The following is a 20,307-nucleotide window of genomic DNA, read 5'->3' as shown; positions in this document are numbered from 1 at the left end:
AAAATTTTTGGTTGCCTCTGGGCAGCATTAAACCCTGCAATTGGAAAGTGTTCTCAGAGCGTGAAAGAGTGCTGCTCAGTTCCTCTCCGCTGAGCCTGTGTTCTCACACCGCTGGCACCTGCAAGAGTTTCAAACTGAGATATGGGAGAAAATACATCACAGGGACGTATCCGGGCATGGCCCTAGTCTCTGGCCAATGAAAAGTATTCTACATCTAGACACAATGGGCAATAAATACACAGTGTTAGCCGTGATAAAGTAATGCAGTGGAACCTTAAAAAAAAGGGAGGCATGTGACACCCAGGGATCCATAAGTCATAGCCAGCCGTTTTCTGCTCCATTCTTCACACATGCTAAACGTGCTAAAGGGAAACTATCAAGAGTGAATGCATTCAAAAGACTGTTTGGAAATACAATCCAGTAGCCATATTAGGTCAGGTACTGCAGTAGGTGGAGACCTACTGTAGGGTGATTGAAAGTATTTTTACGCACATTTGTGGATTATGACCGAATGCGTGAAATATTAAATTGGGAATTACTGTCCATACAGGCATTAAGCCTGATGTAGAGAAAACAGGATAAAATGGCTGATAAATTTCTCATAACGCATGCACTACTGCATGTACCGTAAAATGTCCCACTTCACTCCGTGGTGTCCTTAGCTGTCTCGCCATTGGGTGTGTGTTCAGATCACCTGAACCCGGCTTTTTTATGTACCACAAGGTTAAGAAAGACTTATTACACCCAACACACAGCACGAGGTGTAGTGATGAAGAAACAATTTGGCTCTGCTGACAACCTGAAGTCCGTATCTCTCCCAGGGTAATGATCTGTAACCAGGGCTCAAATCTGTAGGACAAGGCAGTTACTCTCCCTTTATCCCAGCTTGACTGCTTCAGAGATTCATACAGCAGAAAAAAGGTAATGGCATGGTGTTCACTTGAACATTATGCACAGTTGCGCACCGGGAAATAAATAATAGGTATTTGGATGTAAATTAAGCAGCTGTACACCGCGGCTTTGTGTGGTTGCCTGTACGCTCAAAAAGTTGCTGGAAGGTTTCCCGATAAAACTTTTTTTGTTGCTCCTGGCTATTGTTACATTAAGCCCTGGGGAGGGTATTTGTTCTCAGATTATGCAGAGACTGTTTGCAGCTCTGCTTCATTGACCCTGTATGCTGTGGGCGTTCCAACTGCTTTGATTATTCATGAGTGCACTTTCCTCTAATCTATCCCTACACAATTGCATTTAAAAAATAAATCCTAATTAAATTGCAGTAGAGTCAAGTGCTTGTCACATTATTATTTATAGATTACATACAATGTCTCACCAAGGACATTATGGACCAGATTCAATCCAACCGTGGTATGGTTTATCTTTAAATATGAATCATATATTTAAACAAGCATTCCTCCTGTTACCATGTTTGTTAATTTGTGAGTGCCAAGAAAAATAACACTTCATGAATCACTGACAGTCTATAACATTCAGTTCATGAAGCAAATGCTTTGTGTGGTATGATGGCAAACCTAGTGAGCTTTCAGAAAAAAATAAATGGTAAATAATTCATTCAAGGTATCTCACACACAGAAACTGTATTGAACCGTGTTTATCAATGACTGTTACAATACTCCTCCACTAAATGTAATACTTCAGTCATCACTAAGATTGGCATCAAGATTACAACTTAAAAAAACATTCTACACTGACCCCAAACCTTTACTGACTGAAAATACTAATGGCCAGTCAACGGATAGTCGGACATTCAATATATTATGGCTGTATTTCACACGGAGTCTTGATATTAAGACAGGTGTGTCTGAATGAGTTTATCGACACAGACAACACAAAGATAGACATGGTGTCTGACATATTTTATAAAATATTTATATTTTCTGTCTCTTTTTGGTCATGGAATGAGTCAAATGGCACATCGAGCATAGCCACGAGTTATTCATTTAAATTAAAAGGGAGACAGAAACACAGAAAATGAAATCAGCATATGCAAATTCATTCAGTACCACGTTGGAAAAAAGATAAGTGCAAGGAAAAGCCTTGATATAAAATTTAAATGCAACACATTGATAGCTCTGTTTAAATACCAGACTTGCATTAAAATATTACTTTAGTTAATTTCTTTTACATACATATCTTTCTTGAAGTTGTCGACATTGCTTTCCTCTATATACACAACCAGATACAAGATAACACTTAACAGTAACAGAGTGGGATTATATATTTGGTAGGACCACATTAAAGAAAAAAAAGGTGAGAAATGTTCCTTTGTCTTCGAGGAGTCCATGATGTAAGAATACTAGTCTCTCTCAGGCATCATCTCCCGGATGGCCCTTACCCACAATGCACCAGTCAGCTAGTTTTTTTTGGCTCAGATGGTCCCTCCTTACTGGATCCAGATGGTGTTCCCCCTCTCCGGCCGACGTGGATCAGCCGTCAGCTCCCCGAACGTGGAGAAAAACTGCTCCATCTCCTTCTGGAGCATCTCGTTCCTCTTCTCAGCGTCCTCCTTCGCCCGCTCGGCATTCCGTAGCTTTATCTCCACCATGGTGTACTTCTTCCTCTCCTGGTCCAGCTCCTCGTGGAGGTTCACCATCTCTGTCTCCAGCTCCAGGTTCCTGTGCTCCAGGCTGCAGCGAGAGAGAGAGAGAGAGAGTGGAAGATGGGAGGTGATGGCTAGATCCAATCTGAAAGGGAGGTTTACCAAACCTCCAAGCAGGCCAACTCAATAATTTTCATCCACACCTACACACAGCCACAACATCCATCACAATGTCTCACTTCATTGCATATTTTCTATCAGACACGCTTCACAGCAAAAATAGATCCACTCTGTTTTCATAGATTTTCTTTTGTTACTTTTCCAACAATAACATTCAAAATTCTGCAGAACGTGACACCAAAACAATTGTTGCAGGTCACATCAGACACTTATCCAAGAATATCTTATGGTCAAAAATATCTCAAACAAAGTGACTGGATTTTGGTGCTTCTGGTTGAACATGTTAGACAGCACAGTAAAGGCTATGGTTGTTAACACTATGTTACAATAGGTCAGATGAAATGAAGAAGCATTAATCAAACTGGGACTTTAAAAAGTGCCCTCCACTAGTATTTGTACAATGAATAGTAATAGAAGTGATGAGCCGGCCTGATTATTTTTGAGTTGGCCTGGTGTTTTTTGACTCTGAGGAAGACGTTGTAGATGTTAAAATGTCAGTCCGACCTGTTCATTAAAACAAAAGCAAAGTGTTCTCCAGTGTTCCTCATTTTGGGCCAGTACCCGTGAAGTGTCCGGGTAAGTTTTTTCTCTAGTTTGACTGTCCTGGCTGTTGATCACATATCCAGTCCTGTTTTATTTAGCTGGTTTGAAACACTTTGGGCATCTTCTTTCCTATCGGCCTGATCCTTTGTAATCATACTGGCTGTTTTGGCTATGTACTCCAGCACATGTAAGATGATTAAATTAAAGCTGACAATCGGCACTTGAAACTCATATACAGTTTTTCATTTCAAATCCAATGGGCTGGAGTACAGAGCCAAAACTCCAAAATTGTGTCACTGTCCAAATATACATACAAAATGCGCCTCTTTATCAGTGTAATGTACCTCTTTATCCTGGCCTCGTACTCGGTCTTCTGCTTGTGCATCTCCTGCTTCAGGCTGGCCACCAGACTGTGCAGGGCGCTGTGGCCGCTGGCGCTATTGTTCACCGCAAACGTCTCGCTGTTATCGCTGCTGCTGGTGGCCCGGCTCCCGCGGCCCCCGCCGTTCCTCCGCTCCAGCTCCCCCTGCTGGCCGGCGTCCTCGTGCGCGGGCGCGTCCAAAACGGGGTCCTCGTAGTGGCCCACGAAGAAGTCCTGCTCGGGGCAGGTGGTGGTGGAGGAGCGGCAGGACGTGGAGTTGTCGGGCAGGGAGATCTCGCAGGAGGAGGTGGACCAGGTGGCGCTGTCCACGCTCTGCTTGTCCTCGCACGCGCTGCTGGGGAACTGCTGCTGCTGCACGTTGTCGTAGGTGGAGAGCCGGTTCTGCTGGGCGGCCTGCTCGCTCAGGCAGTCCTTGGGCTTACTGTCCCGCAGAGTCACGTAGCCGTTGGGCAGCCAGAGCCCGTTGCGCACGCTCAGCGTCCCGTTCACCACGTCGGTGCTGGACACGCCCATGCGCACGCCGCCGTTGGGCACGCCGCTGGTGCCCATCTTGGTGCCCGGGCCCTTGAGGGAGGCGGTGCGGCGGGCCTGGGTGCCCGTGCCGGGCAGGGTCTGGCCCTTCTCCTGGCCGTCGGCCGAGGAGCTGCTGAAGGAGCCGTTGGTGACGATGCCGCTGCCCTTGCTGAAGGCCGGGTTCTTCTTGACCGTGAGGGGCGGGCTGCGGGTCAGGTCGAACTTGCCGGCCAGGCTGTTGCGCGGGCTGCCCGAGCGCTGGCCCCCCAGCGGGCCGGGCGAGCCGTTGTCCACCGCCGCCCGCGTGGGCGACTCGGGCGTCTCCCAGGAGCACTGGCGCATGCCCGCCGTGTTGTTGTTCTCCCGGTTCTGCAGCTGCCCCGCCGTGGGCTTCCTGTGCACCTCGTTGTTGTTGTTGCACAGCTCCGGGGCCGTGGGGCTTTCCTCGTCTTTGGGAAAGAGCACATCGTGGCTCCCAATCAGGACCGACATCAGCTGCTGGACCAGCACAGTACCTGCAAGAGTCACAGTCACTTCACAATCACAAAGATCCTGCTACAGCATGTGTGCTAGTATTCATGCCAGTAAAAATACCAAGAGGCTCACTTTAACTGCTCTTTATTCAGACTAAATATCATCTTTGGCCATTCATAAAGTACAATACATTCATAAACCTTCTGAGACAAGAGGGAGTCTGATATACAGCAAGAAAAAGAATAGTGTCATACACAAACAAGAACAAGGCCTACCTTCCATGATAGCTACAGGGTCTTCGACCTTAGGTCTCAGAATATTGGGCCCAAAGACGGTTGCCAGGTTCTGTACACTCATTTTATTCACACCTGAATAAGACTGAACTTCATCGAGAAACCTACGGGACAGAATCAGCACCGTCAGCTCCAAGGAAAGAGAAATGCTGTGGGGCGACATTTTCAATGATTTATACAGTAACTATACCTGCATATATATTTCAGCAGATTGTAGTTGACTGGAGGTAGGCTTTCGACTTGTTTTCGCAATTCCTTCATTCCCTTGAAAAAGAAAAGCACCATATTATACACATGGATCAGAACACTTGAACATAAATGCATCTGCACTACCATGATATTACTGCCTTAATTACCACAGCTAGGACATTCCATTACACCCTGGTCAGACAGATAGTTTCGTATGCATTCCAAATAATTCCCAATTTATGTTGGTCATTTAAAAGGACCCTTCGTTTTTTTAATGATCGTTGAGTTTCGGAAAGGCATTAAAAATTCATGTTGTAGCTTAACTTTTCAATGATTAATAAGATAGTTGTAAGAAATCTCCTTAGCACAGATCATTTTAACAATGCGCTACAAACCTAGTTTAAGTCATATTTTAATCAGCTCAAATCTATTTAACATCTCATTGCAGCCACCCCCCTCCCCACAAGTGTTACTATAGTCATTTAATCCGCCATGACCTCACATGCCATTACTCAAGGTCTCAAAGATTCTCCAGTCCTTTGTTCTGTTTGACAGTGCTCTTTTGAGAAGATCTATTCCCCAGGATACATGGGAATATGCAGGAAAAGCAAGAAAAATGAATGCAGGGTACACAGTGGTTTTTCCCCCATTTCAATCTTTTGCAAGTTCACAGGCATGTGATTGTATTTACAGTGAGCCAGGAGGATGCTGTGGCACTCTACCCCCTTTTATGATTTAAAGCCTTTTGTAGAACTTGTTTGAAGTGATACCACAGGTTTTTGCTCTCAACCCCTCCCCCCCTCCCCAATCTTCACAGCTTAACCCATAAGATGTATGAGGTTGGTTAATGGGAGATGAAAGTGCTTGCTAGGGTAGTTTTTTTTTGGTGATTTTGACCTGTGGTGTAAACGAAACCCAATTTGCATGCCTGAGGTACAGACATGTAGAAGCTATAGTGAAATGAAACCGGTTAGGGAGGGGCAGACTTTGGGAGCTGAGCACTGCACATGACTAAGGCGACATACTGAACCAATGGGAGGGAGAGGAGGACCAGAGAAAATGCTTTACTACAGCTGAACACACATTCACATCATAGTGCACACACCAATCATCAATAATATTTTCATTCTTGCTCTTATGTTCATGGTTTTCATTCCATTCTTAACCACCTATAGGCAGAGCTGAAAATGCAACAGCTGCTATATCCTGGATTATTAATTTGTTATTAAATTGTTCTTTCACTTTGCAGATTCCTTTTTCCAGAGCAACTGTGCATAGCCATACATTTTTTCATACTGTTGAACTGGTTTTTACTGAAGGCTGTGAAGGTTAAGTGCTTTGCTGAGGCATAAGTGGCAGTGCCTTATCTGGGATTTGAATCTGCAAACTGCACTCAGGAATAAAGCACTTTAAGCTACTGGCACTACCTGATCACTACCGTTATGTGTGTGAACCATCACCACCAGACAAAATCAAACGATTGGCATCACTTACGGATTCTTCATCCTTGCTGAGGAGCTTAGTGCAGGAGAGGAATTCCTCGTATTTGGCGAAGGGTATGACTGGCTCTGGGAGCTCTCTCAAGTAGAGCTTCAGCAGGGAGGCCACCGTGTGCACATCTGTATTACTGCGAGGGGTGGGGGAGTGGGGGCAGTGGGGAGAGAGGGACCAACAAACTCAGTGAAATGTGCGGCAGCCATATGCAGATCGGAAAGACGCAAAGAGGGAGAGGGGAGGAGCCGCCGCGCCGCAATCAATCTCCGTCATCAAGAAGCCCGAGCGGAACCGAAGCTTAAATCACCGCGAGTAAATGTGATCACATGTCGCGGGTCGCGCGCACATACACCACCTGTCGCTCGCCCGCTGCGTGGGAGGGTGACGTACAGCCCGGAGACCCGACACCCCCCAAACTGAATTAATTTACTGCCCTCCGCAGGGGTGGGGCCCGGGGGGGAGGAGGGGACCCCATCGCTCACGCACGGTCGTGTCACGGGTGAGTTATGGACAGCGTCACGGCTCGGCTGTAGCCGCCACGGCTCTCTGAACAGCGAGAGAGCGCTCAGCCTCAACGCCCCATCAGCTACGCCTCGGTGGAGAGTTTCGCGCACACGCGGTACGCATTCCCAGTTAACACCTCTGCAAGCGGCAATGCGAGCGGTGTTAAAGAGCTGTGAAAACACAGCCCTCTCCTCTGTCCCAGCTTGCAGTCAAAGTTTTATATTTAGCAACCGCATTCACACTGGGAGATGCATATTTGATTAAGACACTTGCACGCAGGATTTACCTGAAGAAGCTTGTGAAAGCTCAATAATAAATGTCAAAAAGGGATTCCTACACACAGTTATTAGGGTCTTAATTCAAGTGTTAAAGATATTTCAATATTTCCTATACAGTTGGATTTTACAATCTGGTAATGCTAAACGGACACTAATGTTGCTCCAAATAACATAGCCGATCCCAAATAGTACCCCATCTCAACATGGTGTTGGGTAATATTTAACATAATATATAATTCATAAAAGAATATATCATAATTGCTATCTTACAAAAACATTAATTTACATGAATTAATGAGTTTCCATTATACAGGTTTGTCAGCCATTATGTTTTTTTTTTTTTGCTCTCAGCTGATATGCTGCTAGGATTCTGATAGATACTGATAATATGAAGTCCTCTTTCTAGCCGCGTTGCAGTGGGAAATTGGAGGCGGGGGGGCAGCGTGAAGCACAGGGTATGCTCAATGCTTCCTCCCTGGACCTCTGCCCTCACACACAGATAAACAATGCAGGGACCTGGGGGGGGGGGGGGGAGCTATGGGAGAGGAGGGGGTGTTCCTCTACCCACAGATGGCCACTGTGCCCTGCTGAGGCTGTAACAGACACATACATACATCAACACACCCCACTCAGCTCAGCACACGGAGCAGCACCCAGACGGGCAGCAGGCGACAGTGAAACGATTGAGCCGTCCGGCTCCCTCAGCCGAGCGTAATTCTCAGTTTCCAAGGCTGACGTGGGCATTCCTCAGCAGCCAACTGAGCGCGCTCAGTGGCTACTCATGTCCCCCCGCAGGGGAGAGTCAGCACATCCCGACTGCGCCCCACAATGAATTCCACTACATTCCATTCAGCTAGCGTTATAAAACGGGATTTCAGCAGTGAGCACAAACGAGGCTTCCCGCCTGGCCAGGGGGGCGGGGGGGGGGGGGGGGGGAGGGTAGCATTGCCGATCAGGGGGCTGTTGCCGTACCAGTCGAAGGATGGCTTCTCGCCGCAGTCGAAGGCGTCCTGCAGCTCCTTGACCAGGTTGGCCTGCCCGGGCAGCCGAAACAGGCCCTCCTCCCGCAGGCCCCACTGGCGGATGAAGTCCGCGCACTGCTCCACCAGCATGGGGGCCAGCTTGTTCCCAAAGCGTCGCTCATAGCGCACCGTCTCCTCCAGCTTCTGACCGAAGATACCTGAGACAGGCACACAGAGGCTCACATCCAGCTCTTCACACTCTCTTTTTGTCAGACTAGTCAAGTGATGTTCAGTGCTAAGGCAGTTGATTGGGATTACATTTTACCCAGGCGGGCACTACACATTGGGGGTGGTTGAGGTGAGCTTCCCCCTCATTAATGTAATAGGAATAATTAATTAATTATAACTGAAAATTAATGTAAATGTAAAATGAATTCTACACTGAGACAATCAGAAGAATTGAGACAATTGTCTTTCAGTGTCTAGTAACAAGAGTTTACAGTTCTGGAAACATTTTGTGAGGTAAAGTACATAGGCATGTTTATTATAAAATACTGATTTTAATATTTTGTATCATAGGTCAGTATTTCTCATAATATATTCATTGCTCAAAACCACATCATTAGACCTCAGTATAGTTGTATATTACACTATATTTGCTAGGGTGTTAGAGATGATGGGGACATTAACCCTTTTGTCAAAAGTGTCTCATTAGTGATCTTTGGGATAGAGAAAATAGAAAAAAATAGAAATCAATATAAACAAATCAATATCAACATTTCCATAGAAAAATATGCATTAATGCAACACAAGAACAACTTATTCAATTTTTGAGGCTCCTACCTCAACATATTTAAGTTTAATTCATGACAGGCATTGCCTAACTTCTTTCTACAACAGTAAGACAACAACCTCTACTGTTTACTTTTTACCATGAAATATTATAGGTAAGTCATTTAGCAGATGATGCAGAAACATTCAGAGAAGTGTGAAAGCACACAAAAAAGCCACTAAAATAACAATTCAATAACGTCAACTTCCTTCAACAGAGATGAGGCGGAGAAAAATACAGCATGGAGCAAAGTCAAAGGGACACGAGTGAGTTTGAAAGACCTGGTTTTTAGATTTAATCCAACTGCTACTTTCCTCCCTTCCCGGTAAGATTTATTGCACTGAACTCAACAGCATGTATTCCGACAAAGCTCCAAAAAATGTGTTGAAGTAAAAAAGGAAAACGATTAAATCTCAAACTTCCCGTTTCCCTTTCTGCCTCTTTGTCTGTGTCATTCTGTGAAAAAAGTGCGATTCAAATTCAAGGCATCTCATGTGGCATGCGTACAAGAGCGGATTAAGCTGGGCTTCCTGGAAGCTTACTTTCCGGACTCAACACAGAACAACCTTATACAACCAGCACAATCAACAAGCGGCTTGGCCAGAGAAGAGACTCAAATAGTGCTCTCTGGCACATACACACACACACACACACACACACGTACATGCACATGTACGCACACACAAAAATTCAAGAATTTCATTTTTGACTCCAAAGATTAAAGTAGAGATGCAATTATGCAAATATGGTTAAATCAGAGTTTGCATAAATTAAACTCAAAAGTTACAATCTGCTGCTTTTTTATCACAAACCTCTTTAAATACATTTTTTTCTCACATTTTCTCACATGGTAGAAACTTGCTTTAAATGTGAAGCTGTCCAGCCTCAACTAATAATGTACAACATACAACAATCCACATGAAACTGAACAAAAATGTAACCTTGGAACTTGGTTGTGGGTGTTAAATTACCAGAGGACAGTCTGCATAGCAAATTGATTATGCTTTTGCACTGGCACAAGACTATCCCATCAAAACATCTGAACACTAATACAAACAAACAATGCTCCATTTGAGGTGCAACATATGGACATTTACAATCAAAACATCATAAAATCAATTATATAATCATGAAATAAGAGCCATACATTTGTTTAGTGTACCCAAATACTGCCTAGTCCACACAGTTTACCATGATAAATAAAACTCACCCTTCCTGAAGCTGACACAGCTCCTAATCTTGCGGTAGATGCTTCTATTAATTAAAGTGTGGTATGTCAGTGCACCCGAGGTGGCCAATTTCACATCTCTATGTTCCAGCATTCTGGAGAGTGAGCTTCAATATCCAACACAGTTGATGTCACGGGGAATTGGGATGGCAGAAAACACAGAAAGACAGAGAGATAGAAAAACCTGCTCCTGTGAGTTCTTTGGCTGTCCTGTGAATTTGGCTTCCATTAAGTTTTCCCTCTTATTGATTGGCAACCAAAAAAATGAAAGGTCTGGTTATGGCTTTCAAGGAAACAGCCCTTTCAGGCTTTCACACACAGGAGCAGTGATTCCCTGTTGACATTTCCATTGTTATTTCCTCTTCGTGAACTACTGACATTTCTTTCATTTTTTCATCTGGATCTGCTCCACATTCCACTTCAATTCATTCTTGAACCTGAAGACTGTACAGCGTGCAATTATGGCAGAGTTTATGAGCCCAAAATATCTGCCCTCTACACTTTCAGTGCAGGGGTTTCTCCTGAATTATTACTCACTGTAGACATCCTGCAGAGCACATCAAATCTGAGCTGAGCAAACTGGCATATCTCTTTCAAAAACTACAATCAGTTAATTACTACGAGAAACCAAAATCAATCCAGATTTCCAATAAATGCTGACAAGGGAAATCAGAGTTGGAAACAGCAGTAGAATCAATGCCAAGAGTCTTGAGCAAGAGCTGCATCCAGATTTCGCTTTTCCCATTCATGTGCTCGATAGCACTGTGCAAAACTCTGAACCCCTTCTCCCAGAGCAGCTCGAGATTTTGACTACATCTGTCCAGAGCTTCAGCTTTACAGCAGGCGATGAATGGCTTCCTTCAGCAAGCACAGGTGCAGCTGGCCTCTCAAGCTTTCCAAGCTTCCCTGGTGTCCACAGGGTTTTCCAGAAGGATTATCCATCATTATCTCGTGCCAACATCTACATACAACAGGAACCTACATTGCAGAGAAGAGACTGAGGCTACCTTTGCACAGCTGAGCCAGAACCAAACTGTCTCCCTTTTTTCAGGTCCTAGCAGGCACGTTCTCCATGTCCCTCACACCAAAAGTTCCCTTCCGCTTTGCCAAGCCTTCTGTCATTTCTGAGCTGCCGAAAAATGAAACCCAGCGAGGGGAAACGGAACTTAAAGCAAAACGGGCGGATAGGAGCCCTCCGTACCCAGGAGCAGTGCTGCGAGGGTAAAGAGCTCGCTCCAGCAACCCGAGGTGTTCTTTCCTTCCAGCACTTTCCGCGTTTGGGAGGGAGGAGCGAGTTGGCTAGCCACCGCTCAACGGGAGGACCTGACCTGTTATATTGTGCAAAGGCTATGGCTGCCCTGCCTGCTCCTTTCAGGGGCCTCTGCCAAACATCCAAATCCCCATAGCGAGAATATTTGATGTAACAGTTCCCAAGTTGGGCATAACTCTTTTCGCACATTGGAAGCATTTGTTAAAATGTCTTCCACGTAACCAACACAACCCTCCCCCCTGCTCCTCCACTGCAAGAGGGAAGGTCACACTTATACACCAAATTCCACTCCAGTCTTATTGCATCAGCATATGGGCCAGTGTAGAAGGAGATCAAAGGCACTGCAGGGACAGCACAAACAATTTGTTTTGGCTTAATGGTAGATTTGCTGAAAACCTCTATATTGCTCATTGATAAATAAAATAAAAATGCTCCTGTTGTTATTTTCAGTCTAAAATGCATTATGCAAAACAAAAGATAAGAAGGAAATATTCCTCCATGGTGTGGTAAAAACATCTCAGAGGAGAGAAATTATTGCCATTTCCAGGCACTTGGGTACAATTTCAGGGGAAAAACAGGAACAGTAAGAGAGAAAATTTAAATGGCCAATAATGCAGCCAGGCATAATTCATTACTGCAGGGAAAAGTACACATCACTGCATCTAACTACATATAGCCCTATTGCTCAGAACTCACACAGTATAGAGAATGATTTATTCTGAATCTATGTGTATAAGGTATATCTTAGCAAAGGTTTTGTCAGACAGTTTAAAAAGCTGGCACCCATAAAACACTATTTTATTTAAATGAGGTCTATCACCGTCTCAAAAAAATTTTTAAAATAGAAAACCAGATGAAGGATAGGAGTCATATGACATTCCACTTATTCTGTCGATATGTTGACCCTTTCATCTTTAATATACTGGTTCACAAAGGTCACAGGAGTATGAAGCACAGGTGGACACAGTGTGAGGAATACAGGTGCTTGGGGAATAAGTGTCTGCTCTGACAGCCAAATATAATTTTCTGGCCTCTTTCTGGTTCTGATATTGTACCCCATTGACTCAGTGACCTTTAACCTCAGGGCAGTTCTGCCGCCCAAGGAGAGTAACCTGATTTACAAAGGCTGAAGAAACCCTGTCTCTGGAACTCCTGTATCAGGGCTCCTCATAAAAAAGAGCTTGTGGGATTACCCATGAACACCCTGCAGAACAGGAAACTTAAAGCTGTTGGGATCTCTCTATTTAATCCCCTGTACATTATTCATGTCTCAACAGTGAGGGGACGAAAAATGCTTAAGCAATCACAGTTTCTTAGGTGGAAAAATATTTAATGTAATGGATTCTGATACTGTACAAAAAACGGCCCTCAGACTTTCATATCTTCCATAGCTCCATGCTGTTTTACAATTAATAGTATACCATGGTCAATAAAATGATGAGAGTAGAAGTAGTGAGCGGATAATTAGCAGATTTATGGGATAAATCTTTATTTATGGGATCTGAATTACAACAGGTTGCAAACACTGTTATCTAATGGGAAAACAGTGAAAACTGTAAGTACATTAAAACATACTGCAATGGAATGTATTCCATACATGGAACTGAGTGATAACCAACACTAATAATGGCTGAGAATAATGTCAGCAGGCAACCTCCACAACCTGAATAATTACCTGTGATTCACAACCAGTACCGATTATGGGGTTAATACACTTCTGTAGAATAGACATATTTCTGGGTTAGTGGCTACATCTATGAACTGCAAGAAGTTGAGAAGATGCATAGTTGCTAGCCTCCAACAGTCACAGAACTATCAAAGCTCTTTCCATGAAGCGCTGCCTATGATTTTAATCAGATCCCTTGTGCAATGATCACCCTGCGGGGTGTATCTCACACACCCTAACATGAAAATAAACTCCCCTTAAAAAACACAAAAAAACAGGCAAAGTGTAGGCAGGGAGACTTAAAACAGTGGAGCTACAAAACTCCCAGCTACATCTATATAATGAAGGGCTCTGCCTCTTGAAGAGCGGTCGAGTGCAATGCACATCAAATCTATTAGCGTCCCATCGACTGAAGCTCCGGCTAATCGGGGCCTTGCAGTCTCCCCACAGAGAGCCTGTGCGGAGACACTGCAATCAATAAAAACCCAAAGAATCTGTGGAATGGTCAACACAGTGGCATTGTGAAGTCGGAAACAGGAACTGCAAATGCACAGGGATCAAAACCAAATGAAATTAAAGGCTGAACGTGGTAACTGATCCCCGGTTGAAGCAGAGCGGTTTTAAAGGGCCATATTTTTACACCTTTGTAAACTACGTATTATTACCTGAGTCTTTATGTTCTCAAGCCTGCAAATTCTATATTTTTTCAAGATGATTGTTTTGAGCAGTAGTTATGGAATGTGCTGGAAACGCTCAGAGGGAAGAGGAAGGCAGGAACAGCTTGCGGGAAAGGAGGATCAATTAACAACTGACATTTACCATTAACAGTAAATACAGTACCACATAATGGTATAATATGAAATACAAGTGATTCCCGGCAGCCTGTATGCTGGTGCTGTTCGACAATTCCTGATGTAAAAGGTTGGGAAAATGTTTGGGAGAAAAGACCCTCAAATACAAATTGTGACTTGCACAGTCCTTCAATGAGGTTATACAGTAGTGTACAGAAAAATACATTAATCTTTGATGTCTTCAGGTTACTAACCTCCACCAAAGGGTGCCCATATGACTCTCCGAATGGTCTTCACCCAATCCTCCATGTCATTCTGGGTGCTGGCCATAAGAAGGTATGTCTCATGATTGGCTGTCATTCGCTCTCGGTCTCCCCCTGTGAAAACATGAGACTGTCACCTACCTCATACACAGACTTCAATCAACCATCAATCAGCATGCACACCTTGTCTACAGCTTTAGCACAAAGTCCAGCAACATGAAGGCTGCACACACAGAGATTCAGAGGACATTTAACAGACAGAAATGGATTCACTCTGAGTTTGGTGCATCCGAGGGGTCCCATGGAACATAAATAGTCTGAAATGAAGGATTCAGGTGGCAAAATTTTGCCTGTGAGACAATACTAAGGCTAAGATGTAGTACTAAGACTGGCTGGATATTCCAGGCAAAACTACTGGAAATGGAAGAGAAAGAATCTGGCCTAAATCAGCTGCTAAGTGTGAGGGATAGTGTTGCTATCACTACAGTACAGTGAATTAAGATCACAGAAAAATTTAGTATGTAACACAAGTTGCTTCAGTATGACCATATCTACATGGCAGGCTGGAAATGTGTCTGGGATAATGGTACCTGCTCAGAAAATAATTTATGTCAATCATAGATTGTGCAATAATTTAGTTGTTCAAACCGAGTCAAGAGGTATGTAGAGATGTAACAGTTAATAGGAAAATGATAAGGCACTTATATTAAATTATTCAAGAGGAAAATGTAATGCATGCTTGCTTTCTGCTACATCTCCAGGGATGGAGCTCTGTCCTCTCCATTGATTTTCTCTGGGAGGAGAACCAAGTCAGCTATATATATATATATATATAGCCTTGATGCCTTGATGCAAAACTTATTCAATTCAGCTGCTGCACAACTGTAATGTAGTAGTGAATAGTGGTAGTACTGTAAATAAGCATCAACATCCCTTGTTAGGAATAGGAATAGAAGCCCCTGTAGCTGCTGTTTATTTTCTTTTTGCTTTACAAGTACTTCATTCCCTTTGTTCTGATAAATCAAATGTGACCCTCCTTGAAAGTGATCTTTTTTCAAGTCAACCAGCTGCTATAAAAAACCGATAAACTGTCATTTCCAAAAATGATTTCACTGATTTAGGCTTATATCTAACTGGAGTTTGAAATCAATCTGAGACTTTCTAGCAAAATGGGAATGTATTACCTAGCTGCATCCATGTAATATTTTCCCTTCCACCTTTTTTGGTAAAAGGGGACAAGTGTTTCAAAATGAACCTTAGGGAAAGTGGAAAATTTTAAATGTCAATGTCAAATCAATACCCCATACAGTACTGACTATTACATGGATTGATACCAAATGGGTTTTATTTTCCCTTACTAATACCCCGTTCCCTTTCATGTTAGCTGTCATTGAGTTTCACGCTCTTGAGAGTCAACAATCATAGATGAGCAACAGGGCTGCTCTAAACTTGTGGAGATGAAGATGTTTATAAGCCATTTGGATGTTGGATTGTCTCTCCAAAGCGCCTACTGAGATCTGTGTGCCTGCCCTGTGTAGTGAGAATATGGGAGAAAAACGAATAATTACACATTCATAAACATGCATTTCTTTTGGGATTCAAAGCACAATTTGTTCTAAATATCACCAGTGAGCCAGCAAAGACTGTTCCACAACAGTCACGATTTGCCGTTGGTGTATAGTCAGACTGTGAATGACACTGAGAAAAAACACACAACAAGGCTTGTTTCTGAAACATTCACGTTTCAGAGTGACTGATGGTTGTCATTTCACAATAAACAAGTGTTGAGACATTCCATGAGAGTTTGACACAAAATTCCCTTGCGAACTCAGATGTTCCAGGAATTTTAAACAAAGAAATTTTCAAATTTCTCAAAAAGCATTTGTGATCCAAATCTCAAGGATGACAGATATCGTAAAACTATTTCAACAGCATGGAAAAAGTAGTTCAAAAAATATTTCTTACTGCTGCACAATTATATGAATATTATAATGCACAATGACAAGGAGAGGTAATTTCAGCTCATTGTAAAATGTTTGGTGCTAAATCAATTCTGAGTACACATTACTCAGATAGAGTCCACATGATCCAAATGCTACTCATATAAACTCACACTTAAATTTAACTCACCATTTTACAGTTTACGCTTTTCACTTACCTAAAGCCGATTACCCAGCACTGATGTTTTCATTATGCAATTATAATTACAGTAACAGTGGGCACAGAACTAGGAAATAAATTAAGCAAAAGCATTGTATTCTGGGTGTGGTAGTGCAATAAATGAATTAAAAACAAATTCCAATCAAAGCTGGCATGTTGTTCAAGCGCTTGTGAATGAATTACACATGCCTAAGGAACACATAAGCAATCTTCTCTAGTGCATTCAAGGAAACTAAATGGAATTAACTCCCTTTCTCCTTTCAGTCTGTTTAAAATGATTATAAGTAGACACCAGTATCGTAATTTAAATGTCCATTGCTGTCACAGTACAAAAACTTTAAAATAACCTTCTGTGTGGGTAGAGGATTACTGTGTCCAGTGAAAAACCTCTGTACCAACAGCAAGTCACGCAACAGCACATTGGCGTCATTGCAACCACTGAGTCTTCATCTTAAAACTTTCACATGAACATACCAAGTATATTTTACATCAATTTCATTTTACTTTGAGACAACAGAAGTGTATGTGTTACTTATAAACCTCAGTAGTTACATACAATACTGGTTGGGTACAGCCTGTTTCCTCTCAAATGAGTTATATTCCTGATGTGTTCATATAGTTGAAATGGCATGGCTTGAGGAGGTATATGTAAAGCAGAGCTTATAGGACAAATGTTGGACTGTGTACCTTATCAGGTGAACTGGGGCCAAATCCTTGAATTAAATGTGAGCTCCTTCCATTCAAGTGGCTGCAAGGCTTTAGATTTTTATGCCATATTTTGTCCTGTTAAAAGGAATGTAACTTAAACATGATACATTTGAGAACTTCTGTCAACAGATGTTCATTATGGCCTCTTTCATTAGCCTGCCTGTCAGAGATGGTTAGAGCAGGAGGGGGGCGGAGGTTATTAGCGATGGGGTCTTTGACACACAGGAGGACTATTGAGCTGGCTCAGAAGTCTAGACGGTATTTTGACTGCACAGTCCTCAGATCAGAGTCTCACCTCTTTGCCCCATAACAAACAGTGGGATCGTCAATCCCACCACTGCTAACTCAAGGGGACAATTTGTTTTCCTGTTTAACACAACAATTCTATTTATACACTCAGACTTGGGCATTGTGTACATGCAACAACAGGATATGTAACAGCCTAACAAGTGAGGGACACAATTTGTACACCTGGTCAACCATGCCATGACTAGACATTGTTTTGTTCCCAGGAATAATAACTTCCCGTACTATAGACAAGCAATATTTTCACGTTTAGTTTGTCTTTCTTCCAAAGAAGCAACTCTTATAACACTTTTTTTGTATGTAGCATACCCTACATATTAGCAAAAGGATTGCGACAAATTATAGTTTTAAGTTGCTGTTTGAAAGAATTATGTCATGGTACTGGCTTGAAATTCAGTGTTGACAGCTGATGTAACACTTTTCCCACTGACTTCCCCTAGGCTGTGACTGCTTTACAAGAGTAAGGGATTTCACTCCAAATCCACATAATGGCCATGGCTGTGGTCTAGCTACCTTTACCTGTCTGTGTATTAAGTGGATATATTTCACTGGTTCTAAAGTGTGTCCCCTCTGCCCTTGATCTCAGCAGGCGAGCTAGCTGGGCCTCACAAGCGCATCCATCTTCCCCACAATCACTAAGCCTTTCTGATAACACAATGATTGGCCACTACTCCCAGGCCCCCATTGACTATCCTTCACCGGCAGCACATAAATTAGACTTCATGGAATCCCATGATTGATAATTTTGCCAATTTAGAGGCCGGAGAAGGTAACGAGCACCATCCTTATTAGAGCTTTTGAAGAATCTCTTCAGCAGATAAGTATTTGCTTGGTTTTGAAAGTAGGTACTGAGCCATTTCCCTATGCTGTTGTCATCTGCGTACATGAAATTATGTCAAGTTTATGAAACACTTGAAACTGAATTGCCTATATTTTCCTATGTACAGCACAACTTTACATTTCGGTAAAATCATACTGCCATTGTTCGGTTATTTTGAGATTAACACTTATTTGAGCCTCATGTTCACCTCACTGGTGATGACAGCCTAACATTCCCATAATGGCTTTGACACTGTTTTTAAAAACATTACAAAACACAAAGTGGCACCAATAAATACACAAAAATGATCTTTAAAACATTATTCCAGAAGCATTTGGATGGTATAGGATGGTATAAAATTCAATGATTCTGTAACCTCATAGCATCATCTACAAGTGTCTTTGTACTGAAATAACACATTTGTAGCATCGTATGAAAGAAACTGCACACATGACATATACATCTGCAAACGCAATTTATCACAATGTTGTAATGCTCTTGTATGATGAACAGACGTATTGATATAATTATTTATTTTTTGACAGTTAATTTGTCTGCTTTAGCACAGATTTCAGCATTCAACAGCAAATTAAACCTACAGCTATTAATAGGCTTATTATTCATGAAAATATGAAGAAATATGATTAATTCCTCGGAACTGTCAGTTAGCAAACTATTTACCTGGCATACAGATAAATTATCAATCAGCACATTTTCATGGAAAAAATACACGTAGACATGGAAAACAAGTTGCATGCAACCAAGCAACACATTTTAAACTGCATTTAACAGATCTTTTTGCCCCAAATTTTGGGCTGCCTTTTTAAATGAAAAGGCTCTTCAGATGTCACATCATTAAATCAAACAAAATGTACAGCACTGTAAGACGGATATAATTATTTTAATCAAAATTTAGCCAACCGCGAGGCTTAATAACCTTAAACATCATAAATAATACAACATTCGTACGACATAGTCTAAACACCTGAATTAGAATACCTTTCCTAAACAGTCCGCGAATAGGCAACAGCTTCCTGGAGTCCACAATAGACAGAAAACAAAACGAAAGGAAACGTGCACGCTGTACCTACTGAAGTTTCTGCAGGCAGTTCAAACGCAGTCACATGAGGTAGGCTATCAAGCGAAAAATCAGAAGAAATTATCCACCAAGGGCTCGCGCTCAGTTCGATACATCCACACTAAACGCTTTTACTTGGCTCAGCCAGCCTCTCGGACCGGCTGCTAGACAATGGGATTAAACGTTCCGGCCCCTCCCATCTTGCGCTGAGCATTTGAGAGCAGCGAGAGAGAGAATTTGGAAAGTGTCTCACCACGAAGCGTGAGCCGACAGCGCCCGTCGGGACTGCACGTGCATTCTTTGCTAAGTTTGACAGTACAGGTATTTTCCATCGACAGCTAGCCGTGTACATGCCTCTCGTCTACATTATGATAAGATTACAGGACTACATTGAGGGAGATCCGCTATCCGATTTAAACTGGGTGTCAAGACCCAAAGAGCTTCACAAAGCCTTAAATATTTTAGATGCCCAAAGCCTGTTTATTCAGGCATCTGATTCTGGTCACTATTTGGAGGTTACAACAAACTAAAAGGCTGTATCATGTAACCAACCAACGATGAGTCATAATTCAAAATGCATTGGTGTCATAATAGACACATGATGGACAGGTAATGATACTTCTTTTTTTTTTTTTTTAAACTTCAGCCCTAGTCAGAATTAGGATATCCATGACTAAATATGCACACCGGTAATTACTATTCATTTTGGTTTTCTCTCTTTGGTTCTGATCATTTTCAGCAATTCAGAGATCAGCAATATATACACCGTTCTATACTTTCCTTTCATGTATATCACAGGATTTATGAAAACTGAGG

The 20,307-nt window shown here is 42.6% G+C and overlaps 1 protein-coding gene across 6 annotated transcripts in view; it reads right to left on the bottom strand.

Annotated features, from left to right (window-relative positions):
- Positions 1 to 1,871: 1,871 nt before the first annotated feature.
- Positions 1,872 to 20,307, bottom strand: part of arhgap24 (Rho GTPase activating protein 24) — a 98,520-nt gene continuing 80,084 nt past the window's right edge. For 3 of the 6 annotated variants that reach the window (XM_064309090.1, XM_064309091.1, XM_064309092.1), the window contains 7 exons: positions 14,411 to 14,533; positions 8,380 to 8,587; positions 6,626 to 6,758; positions 5,133 to 5,206; positions 4,925 to 5,046; positions 3,625 to 4,690; positions 1,872 to 2,645 (listed from right to left, as the gene is read on the bottom strand). In XM_064309090.1, the coding sequence (XP_064165160.1) occupies positions 2,402 to 2,645; positions 3,625 to 4,690; positions 4,925 to 5,046; positions 5,133 to 5,206; positions 6,626 to 6,758; positions 8,380 to 8,587; positions 14,411 to 14,533 (1,970 nt within the window). In that variant the 3' untranslated portion in view covers positions 1,872 to 2,401. Of the gene's footprint in view, positions 2,646 to 3,624; positions 4,691 to 4,924; positions 5,047 to 5,132; positions 5,207 to 6,625; positions 6,759 to 8,379; positions 8,588 to 10,411; positions 11,063 to 14,410; positions 14,534 to 19,500; positions 19,674 to 20,307 lie in introns of those variants that run through there. The other 3 variants (XM_064309096.1, XM_064309094.1, XM_064309093.1) reach the window with 3 other exon arrangements.

The sequence above is a fragment of the Anguilla rostrata genome, chromosome 14 (genome assembly GCF_018555375.3).
Source record: "Anguilla rostrata isolate EN2019 chromosome 14, ASM1855537v3, whole genome shotgun sequence".
In the NCBI taxonomy this organism is placed as follows: domain Eukaryota; kingdom Metazoa; phylum Chordata; class Actinopteri; order Anguilliformes; family Anguillidae; genus Anguilla; species Anguilla rostrata.
The sequence above is the reverse complement of the archived record's forward strand: the minus strand, read 5'-3'. Positions and strand labels throughout refer to the sequence as shown.